Below are 14,931 nucleotides of genomic sequence, written 5' to 3'. Positions count from 1 at the left end.
TTTTGTTTTGGGAACAAATTCCGCAACTGTTTTCTGTAAACGGTTACTCTGATTTTAAAACAAGCATAATCAAACCGGTCTTTTCTGGCCGTGAAAATGGGGATGTCACACAAATGGCATTTTCTTGTAACAAAATGTCCCTCGCTCTGTATGAAAAGTTGTCTTATCCTCATCTTCTTTAGCCATCTGCACCTGGTGATATCCCTTATAGGCATCCAAAAATGATTTCAACTTATAGCCTCCTAATGATTCTACCTTTTGATCAATTTCTGGAAAAGGGTAACTATCCTTTGGGAATGCTTTATTTAAATTCGTGAAGTCGACATACATCGCCATCGTCCTATCACCCTTATATACTAAAACTGAATTGGCGATCCAGGTTGGGAACTAGGTCGCTCGCACCACCCCGGCGTAGACCAGATCCGCCACTTCCTTGTTAACTATCTCATTTCACTCTCTTGACATTGCTCTTTTCTTTTGCTTGGCAAGTGAGAAGTTGGGATTGATGTTCAATCGATGTTCGATTATTGACCTTGGGATTCCGTTCATATGTTTGGGCCTCCATGCAAACACATCTGTGTATTTGGCTAATAGCTTTTCTAGTCATTTCTTTAAGTGGTGATGCAAACTTGATATGATTCTTATTTTTTGGTCTTTTTTATTAGGATTAACCACAACCTCCTCTTCTTCCACCGAAGATCTTGCTTTTTTGCCTTTTGTGGGAGTTATGTTGCATGGCTCCGCACATGAGGTCTTATGGATATGTATCTTATGGTAATAATATCGTGCTCTGGGGGAAATTTCAGTAAGCCATGAACGGTTGAGGGGACCGCCTACAACAACAACAACAAATACATTCATTCCATTCCATCAAAAGATTATCAGAATATAAAATGTATTCTCAATAAACATCAGAGTAAAAATATAAAATAGATAGTGCTGGATTTGTGGTGGATGTGATGCAATCAGGTTGGGCTCTTCCCTTTGCTTCCTGAAACAATTTAAAACTTAAAATCGTAAGTACAAAGTTTAATGAGTCCCCCAAGATACCATATACATCTATATAGTGGGCCCGCCTTAAGTAATGGACCTCGTACTGAGTAATTGGCCCTACCCTGCATATCTATGAGAACCTTTTCTTTGGAAATGGGGATGACAAAGCTCCAAAAGTAGCTACTTCTATTTTTAAAAATAAAATATACTTTTACAAAATAGTTTTTTAAAGTACCAAAATGAGTTCCAAAACCTTGAAAATTGCCTTTATTTTTGGCATTGAAACCATTTTTTGGCTTTGGCTTTGGTATCTCGTGAATATCTATCGCTTGTATTGTCCTTTGCTTTTTTGCTTCAGGAAACACAATATATAATGATGATGTCAGCCAAAATTTGACTAAACGCAAAAAAGAAAGATACCCACATACTTACATTTAGTGTGTGTTGTGTTTAGCATCCTACTTTTATTTCTTTTTATTACTTTCAGTTTTTTGGTGGCTTAATTTAATTGAAGGAAATAGCAACATTTTCTTATTCATCACAAGAAACAACTACCCAATTTTAACAATAGAATTCAAATACAAAGCAAACTAAAATGATTTTTCAAAGTAATAATGTTTTGATAAGAAAAAAAACAAAAGTATAATGGTATAATTAGGTGAAGTTTTGTCATTATAATTCCTTGATAGGAAAAAAAAAAAAAGTACAACGTTGTAATAGAAAGAAATTAAAGTTAGATGCTATAAGACACAAATAAATAAAAGTACATTACTATTTGTTGCATTTAACCTTTTTTCTAGTTAAAACACTATACTTTGAAAACTCTATCATTTATAACATTATACTTTCAATTTTTTAGCAGGAAAAAATTGTTTTGTATTTGGATGCCATTGTTAAAATTCCCTAGTTTTCAATATACAATATTATAATAGAAATTCTAGTATGTATTTATAATTAAAAAAAACAATGAAAATACGTTGCGATATCTTGCACTTAACGCGAATGACAACGATAACATATAAACATGTAAGAACTAATGCATACATATTCATATAAGTACAACCAACCTATCTCATCTCATCAACGTTCATTTTATTACACAAACAACGATAATTTAGTACACTTTATATCCGATCACAATCAGTCAAATTAAGGTCTTCTTCCACCAAAATCAAATCGTAACGTGTTTATTACAAGTAAACGTTTTTTAGCCTGACCGAGGCTTCCAATATGTTTTCTCTCTGCCCGAAAGCAGTGACCCGTATATATCCTTCACCCCCGGGCCCAAACCCGCTGCCCGGAACCGTAATTATATGTGTTTTGTTGAGAATGTGAGAGAACATGTCCCATGATCTTGATCCAGGGAAATGCACCCATACATATGGTGCATTTACACCACCATATACAACTAGACCTAATGATGTAAATGTCTCCACCAATATTTTTGCATTTTCCTTGTAGTAATCCACCACTGACATCACTGCCTGCAACTCGTAAATTTCACAAAAACGCCATTTTAGTAATCAAAAAAAAAATCTTACAATTTTGGTCCTTGTTTTAGGTTTTTGTAACGTCTTTGTTCCAAGTAAAATGAATGTTTTTTGTGTTTTTGTTATGTATAGGTGGTTTTTTTTTTTTTTCAAATTTGGTCCTGAAAGTATAGGTGTTTTACGGAAATTGTCAGAAAAGGCCTAATATTTTTAGGAAAGTTACAGTTTAGTCCGAAGATTTTTTTTTTTTGAACATAAAAGTCCTGATTATTTGTAGAAACATGATAATATGTCGTTTCTTGTTAAAAGAAAAAAAGGGAGTTTTTTGTAAAGTTGAGCCGAAATGAAAAAATCGGGACTTTTATGTTCGAAAAAAAATGTTGGGACTAAAGCGTAACTTTCCTGAAAATATTGGAACTTTTCTGACAATTTCCGGTTATTTTACTTGGACAAGTGATCAAAAACGTTACAAAATAAATGAGATTACATTTGTAAAATGTTAAGGACTTAATGACTAAGCCTTTTGGGTTAATCTCAAAAAGTAAAAAACATATATTTTGTGTTTTTTCCAGATTAAACCTCAAATTTATTTTTTGCAAAAAAGACCTTGTATTTATTTATTTGTTCCGAAAAAACCTTCAACTTTGTATTTTTTTCTGAAAAAAAAAACCTTCAACCTTCTAAATAGTTCCACATAAACCCTCAACTTTTTTAGTTTTTCTCGAAAAAACCTTCACATTTTACAATTTTTTTTTGGCAAAAAACGACAAAGCGGGAAAAACAAAAAATACAAGGCAAAAAATAAACTTGAGGTTTAATCCGGAAAAAACACAAAATATAAGGTCTTTTTTGAGATTAACCCAAAAGCCTTTTTCCCAGACTTTCTCTATTAAGTCGTTCTTTTTGCAGTTAGAAATGACTTTTTATCAAAAAGGTTAGGAATTCATGGGAAAGCGTTATTTCTCTTTGAAAAAGAAACAATATATGTTAGATTGTTATAAAAGATTTAGTGATGTATTATAAGAAAGAAGGAAAAAGACCTTAAAGCCCTCAGGAGAAAGACATGCGAGTCCACCAGCTTGAGCAATGCTTGAAGCACCATTAAAACAAGTGCAAACAATTCGATCAAAGTCATGTATGACAGGAACTTTATTTGCATAATACAGCTCATCAGGAACCACTGTCCAACCAAGGCGTACACCTGTGAATCCAGCAATCTTTGAGAAAGATGAGATTTCAATAGCACACTGCAAATGTCCATGTCATCACACAAACATTAGTAGCTTCATCAAAAACTTCAATCTCATTTCTCATAACCACTTCTTTCTACATTAACTCAAGGAAACATTCATACATAACGACCAAAACTGCACAAGATAACTTTTTGGGACGAAATTTGAAAAAATCAATTATACTCAGGGACCAAAAATGTAATTTACTCGATATATATATAAATTACATAGTTATTTTACTGGGAAAAGTGATTGAAAACGTTACAAAAAAACCTCAAATAAGGACCAAAAGTGCACAAGATAACTTCTTGAGACGAAATTTGAAAAAATCAGTTATACTCAGGGACCAAAAATGTAATTTACTCGATATATATAAATTACATATATAGATAAGTGATGTTTGAAAAGTAGTATTTGAGAAAATCACTTGTAAAGGAATGAGGGCAAAATTTGTACAACATTAGGACTTAATACTATAAGTTATAACATCATCCATATGATTATATATCAAGATTCAATTATATTGAAGCATAAAATAAAAAGATTGAAATTAGTACCTCTCTTGATCCAGGAATTTCATAGATGGATTTAGGGCTTCCATCTGTTATATAAACAGAATATGCAGAATCATAAACAATAATCGATCCATTCTTTCTAGCAAATTCCACAAGCTGTGTTAACTGTTCATGAGAGGCTGCATGACCTGTTGGATTATTTGGAGAACAGAAAAAGATAATATCTGTTCTTGATGTGGTTGAAAGGTCAGGGAAGAAGTTATTGTGGGGCCCACAAGTCATGTACTCAATATTTTTGTATTTTAGTGTTTCATCTAAAAAGTCTCCTGCTTGACCTATTATAACACTTGAATCCATGTATGCCTGTTGAGAATTAACATCTCATGAGAATTGCAACAATTATGTAATCGATTTTTTTTGTATTTTAGTTTTTGAAAAATAACGTTTTTTCCAGATTACATGGTTTTGAAAAGGGGAAAATATAGAAAAGTGTAATATCGATTTTGCCTATGAATTGTTGTGTTTTATGATTTTATAATTCTGATTTGGTAGGTAAATCGATGGAAAAATAATATTTAAGTGGCTAAATTGATAAAATGGTGAAATTATGTTGTGTTTTTCTGTAAATTTTTTAAAAAAATGGAAAAAGATTCCTCTAATATGTTAAAAAAAAAAAAAAAAAAAAAAAAAAAAAAAAATAGCAAGAAGATTAAAACCGGGAAATTTGGATCCTGAACAGCAACTGAAACACTTGATCCCAGAAGCAGCTACATGTTAAGAAATTAAAGAAAGCATCAATTTCTTTTTATCCATAAATAAATAAATGTTTTTAAGAAATAATGGGAATAAAAAAACAACCTGAAGGCGAGATATATCACACTGTGACCCATCTGAGACAAAAACTTCTGCATCTTTTACACCTAAATCTTTGTAAAAAGACTCTGCAATTGCCTTTCTTAAAGCCTGTAAATTTAAAATAATATTTATTGACTGTTTTATTATTTCTTTTAAAAGGATTTTTGTTTTTTTTGGACAAATAAATGTACCTTGTGCCCTTGTTCAGCACCATAACCTTTGTATCCTTTGCGTGTTGAAAGAGCCTTTGCATACTTTAATACAAACAAAATCACTTTTTATATATTAATCAAATGAGGAATATTGTGCATCTATTATAGCATCATACTTTTATTTTATTTTTTTCTTATTAAGACATTATACTTTGCCATAATAGGAAGAAACAAAAGCACGTTGCTATTTCCTACATTTAACCCAACAAATTACAAAACATTATGAAACTTAAAAGCTTTCAAGAAACAAAGAGGTTGCAACTTTCATGGAAATTTGAGTTGAATATGAAACAGCTACCCGATTTATATCACCACTAAAAAACATCAATAAAAAGAAGAATGAATGATTTTATGTTACCTCAGCCATGTTTGAAGTTATAATATCAGGAATGGGCTCAGTGGTATCACCAATTCCAAGCCTTATGATGTTAGCATCAGGATACTTCTTCATATGTTCAAGTGCCCTTGCTTCTATCTACAATTTACAATAACATGTAACTTTTAGTTAAAATATAATCTATACAATATATATATATATATATATATATATATATATATATATATATATATATGTATTATGTTACACATAATCAAAGCTTAAAAATGCTGTAAATTAAGATCAAGATCAAGAAACCTCAGGAAACAAATAGTTGTGGCGCAACTTCTCCAAGTTCACATTTCGAACAACTTTAGTACAATGAACAGTTGCTGCACATGTAACATTCCCACAAATTATAAATTATCAACGGATTTTTGTTTTAGTAAAGAGTTGAAAAAGAAACAAGGTTTGTATGATGTATGATGTATGCATACCTAGACTCTGATTTGGTGTTTTCAAACTGCAAAAACATCAAAGAAACATAATGTCAGGAAATTTTGTGAATTTTTTACTCAATTTAGCATGTGGGTATACAAAAAGATCGAATCTTTACTCAAATTTGTATGTGGGCATTCAAAAAATATGAATCTTTATTCAATTTAGCATGTGGGTATACAAAAAGAACGGATTTTTACTCAATTTAGCATGTGGGCATACAAAAAGAACAAATCTTTCCTCAAATCTGTATGTGGGCATTCAAAAAATATGAATCTTTATTCAATTTAGTATGATGGTATAAAAAAAGAATGAATCTTTACCTGGCTTTAGGTTGCAACAAGATTGCATGAGGCACAAACTTGCAAGATGAAAAGATAGACATGGTGCTATCAAGATTTCTTGATCTTTATGACACTTTGTTTAATGTGTGGATGGTGAGATGAGTGGTGTAATTTTGCATGTTTTGATGTCTTTATATACACATTGATGGTGTAGACTCATAGTAGAAAACGGTATTCGTATTGTATGTTAAGAGGGTGATACATGGAATTTTTATAAAAAAGTATAAATAAGTAAAATAGTCAATCTTGGATGCGAACACGTGTATAACTAACAATTTCACACAACGGTTGGACCATGTTATTTATGTCTTCATCAAATTTCAAACTCAAGGGTTTTTCTGTTTCCATGGTTTCTTGATGTCACTATCTGACCTTTTGGTATTTCCAATTTGTAATTCATTGAATACATGCATAATTCTACTACAAAAATACCACCTTTCTGCTCAAAGATTCTCATTCCAAAAGGAAGTTTCATTCATTCAAGGCAAGTGTAAGGGCAATTTCGTCCATTCGGGACAAGTCTAAGGGCATATTAAGCAGCAACCAAGCAGCATACTGAATTCCACATGGTGAAGAAAAATCTTCATGTTGGAAATTTGTTGGTAGTTTCCCAATTTTGGGCATGTTTTGTTACATATAAGCAGTACACCTGCCTCATTTTGAATATAGAATTCTACAGGATTATGAAACATCTCTTCGTTGAAAAGTCAAGGGTAGTTTTGTCCATTCACAATTTTCTTGCATAAAATCCACACTACAAGTGCTATATTTCTAGATAACTTTTAGTATAATCTCACCTGATTTCCATTCTAATTACTGGAGTTACTTACATGTGCATGATATCTTAATATCTATTTGAAAGAATAATGTTAAATTCATCCAAGATCATATCGATATCTTAATATCTATTTGATTACTTCCACATCCATCAATCAAAATAGATGATATAAAACCCTCATGTAAAGTTATGCACCTAAAAAGTAAAAACATTTAGTCAAAGAAATGTCCTTTACAATATCATTATCAAATAGGAAGAAAAAAAAAGGATGCAATGCATAAATAATTTCTGACACCTACAATCATATCTTCATTTCTTTAGACATCATATAAATAAAATGAAAATGTTAAATGGCAAAAACAAGGACTTTAATAATCAAGGAGACAGAGGAGAGACAACATACCAGCTTTAGAAGAAAAAAGATTAATCATCAAACATTAAAAATCAACCAAAACTAAAAGACTCCTTTGACCTTTGAACAGAAACATTAAAATTCATGAAAAAAAAGGTAAATTTCTATCAATGATTCAATTCAAGTCTAAATACATGAATAAAGTTGTCAAATTGGTTGAAAACATGTTGCACATAGAAAATTTCCAGAAATATTCTGAATGTTTCAATGCAAAAACAGTGAAATTCATGAGAAATTTCTACAATTTGATATCAATAAAACATTTTATTGACTTTATGTTGGAGCCTAAGGTAACACTAATTTACAATATTACTGATAATAAATACTCCAAATTCTGTAAATAATTATAAAAAAGGTAAAAGTTGGCATGCAGATAGTCCAAAAATGTAAGTCAAAGCGAACCCACATCACATCTGATGGCATGCATGACACAAACTCAACTAGATCTTTAAAGAACTTGTAAGACCTAATACTAATTACTTATTCAATATTCAAGATTAGGTCAAAAAGCAAATTGTTAAAAACAAAAGTCACCTAACAATTGGAGTTTAATGTAAAAGTCTGATAAAAGATTTGTAGTCCATTAGATTGACTTGTCCTTTGTACGATTTACTATATAAAAAGTAGATTAACAAAACTACTTTTGATTAAAGTCAACCAAGAAAATGTCTATCGAGTTTCATGGAAATTGTCTTGTTTAATATCACAAACCAGTCAAATCCCTACTCACAAGCAAGAATAAATCCAGATTTCAACCCCACATTCACATGCAAGAGTCAAGTCAAGAGCATAACTCCATATTCATGAGTCAAACTAAACATATAAATAGATAATTTAATAGAGTTTATGTTATAAGAACGACAATGGCGATCGGGTGATATGTCGCGCATGGTGTACAGAACAATAATATATACATGCTATTTTTGGATGGATTATAGTATAAAAATACGAAAGACAGGCTAATTTGGGAATTAATTTGAGTCAAAGAAAAAATATATTTCATCGTCTGGCAGAAACTAAAGATTCGAAACCCTAACAACCCCTTTTAGGTATTATTAAATTAACTGCAAAGTCGACGTATTTTGCATAATGTCAGTGAAGAAGTAATGAATTTATAATTTGAAATTTCAAGCCCTAAGGTCAACCCAGGTGGCGATAACAATTGGGGGTCAATTTTCGCATAGAGAATCTCAAAGAAACGTGAAGTTGTAAACTTCTAATTGCTAGTAGAAGAAGACCCACCAACAGAAATTGATCGCGACGCATTGTAATCAGAGATTGTCTGCATTTGGCTTACTAGAAGCTCCTCGATTATGTGTTTCCTATCGGTTTCCTTTCTTCCCCATTTCCACGAGTTTGTAGCTAATCAGAATGCTGAATAGCCTGGAATTTATGGAAAAGGTTAAAAAAGCTATCTTTTAAAAGTTTTTTTCTTGTAAGAAAACTTGCCTTTGTCGACAAAATTTTTAAAAATACATTTTTTGCTTTTTTATATTTCTTAAAATTAACCTGAATTCAATTTATTTTATATGACTCGTATATATATTATATGAGTTAATTAAACAAAAGTTAAATATCAAAGGAGTAAACATTAAATGTTTTTTTAAGTAAAATTTCAAAATAAACAGACATATTCAACAAATAAATCAACATATTAGAAGGATCAATAATAAGAAAATCATTCATAATACGAATAGTTTTTTCGTTATCAATTAAATCACCAATCTTTCATTTTTCATGTTGTTTCTTTAACATCAGATGTTCGAACATTTAATTTCATTTTTTCGTTAAATTTAAGACTTTGCATTTTGACCAGACATAGGAAGAAGTTAATGAAGCACAATGTCTTGTCTACTTCCATTCAAAACTTGTGTACCGTTGATTTAATATATATATATATATATATATATATATATATATATATATATATTAAAAATAAGGATTAAACATTAACAAATTTTAAAATGATATATTTCAATTAGATTTAAGTGAAATAAAAGATTATTAAGTATTTTTAATAAAATGAAATTGTTAAAGCGTTAACCATAGTTTGCAATAACTTCAACCAAATCACTTTATTTTTTCAATGACTAGTTAATGGTTAGAAGTTAATATCACCAAGTTAATAGAATTCGTTGACCCCCTAATTAAAATTCGAGACATCCAATCTAAGACGTCAAGCCTATACTAACTGAGCTACTAGTTAGTCCCACGTTGATAACCAAATTATTCTAGTAATCATGAAATGAGAAATTAGTAAGTACTTTTAATAAAAACAAATATTTTAAGCATCAACCATAGTTTGCTATAACTTAAACTAAAATCACTCTATTAATTATGATATTGCAAGATCAAGAAATATGAGAATGGGCTTCTAAACCAAGAAATTGACAACCTGAGGAAAAAAAACATTCCAAAAACTATCTAGTTTTCGATGTATTCTCTTATTTATATACCAAATCATATATATCAAGTCAAACATAACCATTAAGGAAAACATGAGATTCTTTTAAGACAAGTATGAGAGTAACATGGAAGACAAAAAACAAACTCTTTCCCTACCTTTTAACCTTACGACTTTGGCAAGCAAAGTCAAGGCCATTAAGTGTGTCATACGTTATCTTATAAGGCTAGTGGTTGTGGTGTCATACTTGTCACGGTCCACGTAGGTGTCACATTCTTACAAAAAGTTGTCAATTTGTAGGCATAAGTTGCCATATTTGTCATGATATTTTTTTTACATTAATTATTATAAAAAATAATCAAAGACCAAGTTTTGTAGGTTTTATAATAATAATAATAATAATAATAATAATAATAATAAATCGATTTATTTAAAATAAATAAGTTTTATAAGTTCATGATGGGGTATTGTGCAATTTTCTAAAGTCCATTTCAAAAAGATATTTCAACTTTAGGGTAGGATATGTTATTAGACGAAACTAAAGGGACTAGATATGCCAAATTTGAAAATCTAGTTATCTTCTTCCTTCAAAGAAAGGTACACAACAACCACCATTTTCATCATATTCAACACAACACCCTTTCTCATCGACAAGTTCCCACCGAGTTCCCGAGCCGAGTTCGACATGCCGAGGGCTCGGCCCGGTGCTCGCCGAGCTAGTCGTAGTCATTGTCGAATCCACACCGTCCAGCCTAACTAGCTAGTTAGAATCAAACCAAGTGTTTACACAAAGTGGCTACAAGATTTGTATACAACATTAATAATCATACCATATGATATTTCACTAATTTTTGTTCTATTTATTATTATTTCTTAAAAACAATAATTCTCAATATGTTGGTAAATATTATTTTTCTAAAATAATATTTTTTCCAATTAAATACAAGTGTTTATATTTATTAATTATCAAAATTACTTTAATAAATAAATAATTATTAATAACTTACTTATTACTTATAAGGTGTGACCTATAACATCACATGTTAATAACAAATATCATTTATAATAATTCTTAGGCATAAGATCTTTCTTCCAATTCGTTAAAGAGAATTAAAACTAAAAGTAATAAAATGTTTATTTAGCAGCTTGCTCTTTTTTATAATAGCACTAATCATCTTTCATTTCTTCACCTACTCGATTTGGGATGTCTAAATTGCAGCCAACATTCATTTCTTATATTTTTTGTCTTGAATTTATTTTGGTAAGTCGATTTTTTTTTTTTTGCTTACTTTAACTTTTCCATTAACTTATGAATACTTTAAATTCATTTATTCGTATTTTATAAAGCTTCATTTGTTGTTATATTTATCAATTATCAATCATATGAGTCAACTGAACTTTTTATAAATTAATCGGATATGTACTTTAAGTACTAGCTAACAATCGATATTATGCAAAATAGTTAGCAATATAGTTTATCAATATAGTTACGAGCTTGGATGATTTGTTTGTGCTATTTTAAACCAAAATATTTTAGTAATAGAGTTACGAAACCAAACTGAAAAAAATAAAACCGGACCTTAAAAACCATAAACTAAATAAATGGTTGAAAATATCAAAAAACACACAAGATTGGACAGGTTATTTTGACTAATTAACTCGACCCCATCATATAGATGGTTGTAAGCACCCCCAACATATAAAATTCTTGGATCCACCACTAGTTTAAGGGTTAAAAATATGAGTTTCTAAAAAAAGTTTAAAAAAAATATTTTGCAAATAATTTGTTTCACTTTAACATCCATTAAAAAACATTGTTCTAGTTATATATCCTAGTTAGAATAACATTTTTAGTTATATCTAATTTTTATATTAGAACTTTACTATGAGCACAATCTCAAAAAATTTATCGATATTTTAATTAGAATATTATACATAACAATATAATTATATTTAATTTTTTCTAGGAATATTATTTTATGTATAGATTTAAAATCTTAACAATATTCTACTTAGAACATTCAACTAGAATGATGATTTTTGATAAAATTGGTATGGTGTTTTCGTTGTATAAACTAGTCAAACCTGTCACACGGTATATTAAATTCATGCTGCTACGAATTTTAGAATATTCTTATATCTTAAAAGATAATGTACGAAAAATATACTTTCATCTATATATGATACAACACATTCGAGACCAAACAACAACTTATGTTATGTGCATAGCCAAATTATTTATCAAAATGTAGATTAAATAAGTTGATGATAATGATGTATTTAAATCTACATTAAACGTCATTATTGAAGAAAATAAAATATTATTTTAAGATTCTACGTGAGTAAATAATGAAGAAAATAAGAAAATAACTTTCAATATTTCAAAGTGTAAATAGGATGTTATGTGTAAAGAATTTCCCTCGTATGAAACGTGCCCAAGTAAATTCATTGATCACGTGAAATTTGTGAGGACGAACTTTGTGTCATGCCCATTTCACCACTTGTTGTAAATGTATCCAAAACCATTCAACGAATACCACCACGTGAAAGAAAATGCAATGCTTTTGTAGAAAATGCAATGCTTTTGTAGGGACTTCGAGTTTGGTTACCCACTCCTTTTTGGTGGATCATTGCCCATATGCGGTAGCATTGTAGGTAGGGAGTAATATTTTTTTTACAAAATTACAAAAATGTCCATGTGGTTTGTCAAAAGTTACAAACATAGGTTTTATTAATTTTTTTGACGAACATGGTCCTTGTGTTTTTCAAAACTTACATGAATGGTCATTTTTGTTGTCGCAGTTACTCTTCGTCCGTTAGTGTAAAAGTATTTTAGTCTTTTCAAATAATAGGGACTGAGTTTGTGACGACAGGTAAACCATAGAGAACATTTATGTAACTTTTTCTATATTTTATGTTTATAATTTTGTGGCTTTTCCACCCGCTTTACTTTTTAAAATATTACTTTGAATCCTTCATTTTGAATTTTAAAAAATATTGCTTTCACCTTTTTATTTTCTAAATTTTCGTGTTTAACCCATATTATATATAGTTTGATTTTTATTAATAATTTTCATTCGTTAACTTAAAAAACTATTTTCACGTGTTTATTTTTATATACTAGTCGGTATAATTCAAGGTGGTCAACGTTTCGACTTTAATTTAGAACTTTCTTTTGTTAAGTTTTTTTAAAAAAACAATTACATGGTTTTTTTTCTATAAATTTTTTGGTTTAAATTCGAGTTTGTCTACGTTTTGATGTAGTTTTTTTTGTGTGTTTAACTTTATGTATGTTTTCTACGTATGAGATGAGTCACATATAATAACTTTCGTTTGTTAATTTTAAAAAATGTATTATATTCAAGTTTGTCTATGTTTCGATATATTTTTTTGTATATTTTGGTGTTTAATTTTGTATACATTCCTACGTATCATTCAGGTCACATATAATAACTTTCGTTCGTTAGCTTTAAAAAATGTAGTATATTTGAGTTTGTCTACGTTTCGACACAACTTTTTTTTTCATGTTTTTTTATGTATCAGTATAGATTCGAGTTCGTCTACATTTCGACGTAATTTTTTTTATGTTTCGTGCTTATTTTTATATACGTGTTTTTTTTGTTCGTGTTTTTTACGTCGGAACGTAACTTTTATCAATACAATCGTCAAAATTCAACTTACATCAATGTTTATAGTTACGCTTTTATGGTTTACCCATATTCACAAACTCAGTCTCTGCTACTTGAAAAGACCAAAATACTCTTACACTAACAGATGAATAGTAACGACGTCAACAAAAAAGGTCATTCATGCAACTTTTGGAAACCATAGGGACCATTTTCATTAAAAAAAATTAGCAGGGACTGACTTTATGACTTTTGGCAAACTATAAGGACCATTTTTGTAATTTTGTCTATTTTTAATAAATCCACACCCATGGTCTAGCTAGACATGCATGTGGGTTTGACCTACCTCTTTAGCTCCATAATATATTTTTTTCTTCTCCAACCATACCACCACCAAATTATATTATAATTTTTAACACATTTCAGATCTTTCATAATTATTATGCAAACCAAACATCACCTTAAAGATTTAAAACAAATATAACCTAATAAACTTACTTAAAGTTTTTCACCCCACCAAAATGGGATCAAAGAAATAACCAACTTGCTGCAGCTAATATTGTAAGATCTCGGTAGGATAACATTCGTTGGTATAAGTCATATAGTGGTTTCAATAGCGCTCAGAAATAGCAGAGCCACTAATATCATCGAGATTGGTCGTTATTGCTACTTTGAGATCTCTTTTGTTTATCGCTATTTTATATTTACACATAGTTACATGGATCGCTCAACCTACCACGCCTAGGAACACTGATTTCTCATCGATTTCAATCGATTACTTCTCTATTTATTCTAATTGATTGTTGATTTCTTATTTTTATATTGATTGTTTGACGATTTCTTCCAATTGCTTGTTGATTTCTTCTTATTCTATCGTCTACTTGTCGATTGAAACTATCTCTTTACAAAATCAATTTCCGTTGTGCTGATTGCATTTTCCTTCTAATTTTATCTATATAGGAGGCGAATAACTTATTTATAAGGAAGATTTAATTGGCTGAATTCCCTTAATTCACTGAATTGATGAATTTAGATTTTGGAGCGTCGATCGGAAAAAAGTTGATTATTTCTCTTGTATTAATTAATTAATGCATTTCATATATATATATATATATATATATATATATATATATATATATATATATATATATATATATATATATATATATATATATATATATATATATATATATATATTGTAACATTCATAAAATTATTGAAATTTTTAAACTTTAAAAACAACCACAAAACCATAA

The 14,931-nt window shown here is 29.6% G+C and overlaps 1 protein-coding gene across 2 annotated transcripts; it reads right to left on the bottom strand.

The window, feature by feature from the left end:
- Positions 1-2,065: 2,065 nt before the first annotated feature.
- On the bottom strand, positions 2,066-9,021 carry LOC111908224 (probable LL-diaminopimelate aminotransferase, chloroplastic). 2 transcript variants are annotated; one of them, XM_042896837.2, is made up of 10 exons: positions 8,888-9,021; positions 6,111-6,136; positions 5,932-6,005; positions 5,656-5,772; positions 5,277-5,339; positions 5,089-5,193; positions 4,947-4,997; positions 4,273-4,593; positions 3,524-3,730; positions 2,066-2,477 (listed from the first exon to the last, which is right to left on the bottom strand). In XM_042896837.2, exons 4-10 carry the CDS (start codon positions 5,746-5,748, stop codon positions 2,184-2,186), a joined length of 1,134 nt encoding a protein of 377 aa, XP_042752771.1. In that variant the 5' UTR covers positions 5,749-5,772; positions 5,932-6,005; positions 6,111-6,136; positions 8,888-9,021; the 3' UTR covers positions 2,066-2,183. The 2 variants fall into 2 exon arrangements, with proteins under 2 accessions (XP_042752771.1, XP_042752770.1); XM_042896836.1 differs by having other exon boundaries at positions 6,435-9,015.
- Between the last annotated feature and the right edge of the window lie 5,910 nt (positions 9,022-14,931).

The sequence above is a fragment of the Lactuca sativa genome, chromosome 7 (genome assembly GCF_002870075.4).
Source record: "Lactuca sativa cultivar Salinas chromosome 7, Lsat_Salinas_v11, whole genome shotgun sequence".
Lineage (NCBI taxonomy): Eukaryota > Viridiplantae > Streptophyta > Magnoliopsida > Asterales > Asteraceae > Lactuca > Lactuca sativa.
The sequence above is the reverse complement of the archived record's forward strand: the minus strand, read 5'-3'. Positions and strand labels throughout refer to the sequence as shown.

Coding starts and splice junctions, on each gene's coding strand:
- LOC111908224 (XM_042896836.1), bottom strand. CDS start 6,496: ATGTCTATCTTTTCATCTTGCAAGTTTGTGCCTCATGCAATCTTGTTG. Junction 4,998..5,088: donor GTGATATATCTCGCCTTCAG/GTTGTTTTTTTA, acceptor CTTAACATGTAG/CTGCTTCTGGGATCAAGTGT. Junction 3,731..4,272: donor AAATTCCTGGATCAAGAGAG/GTACTAATTTCA, acceptor GGACATTTGCAG/TGTGCTATTGAAATCTCATC.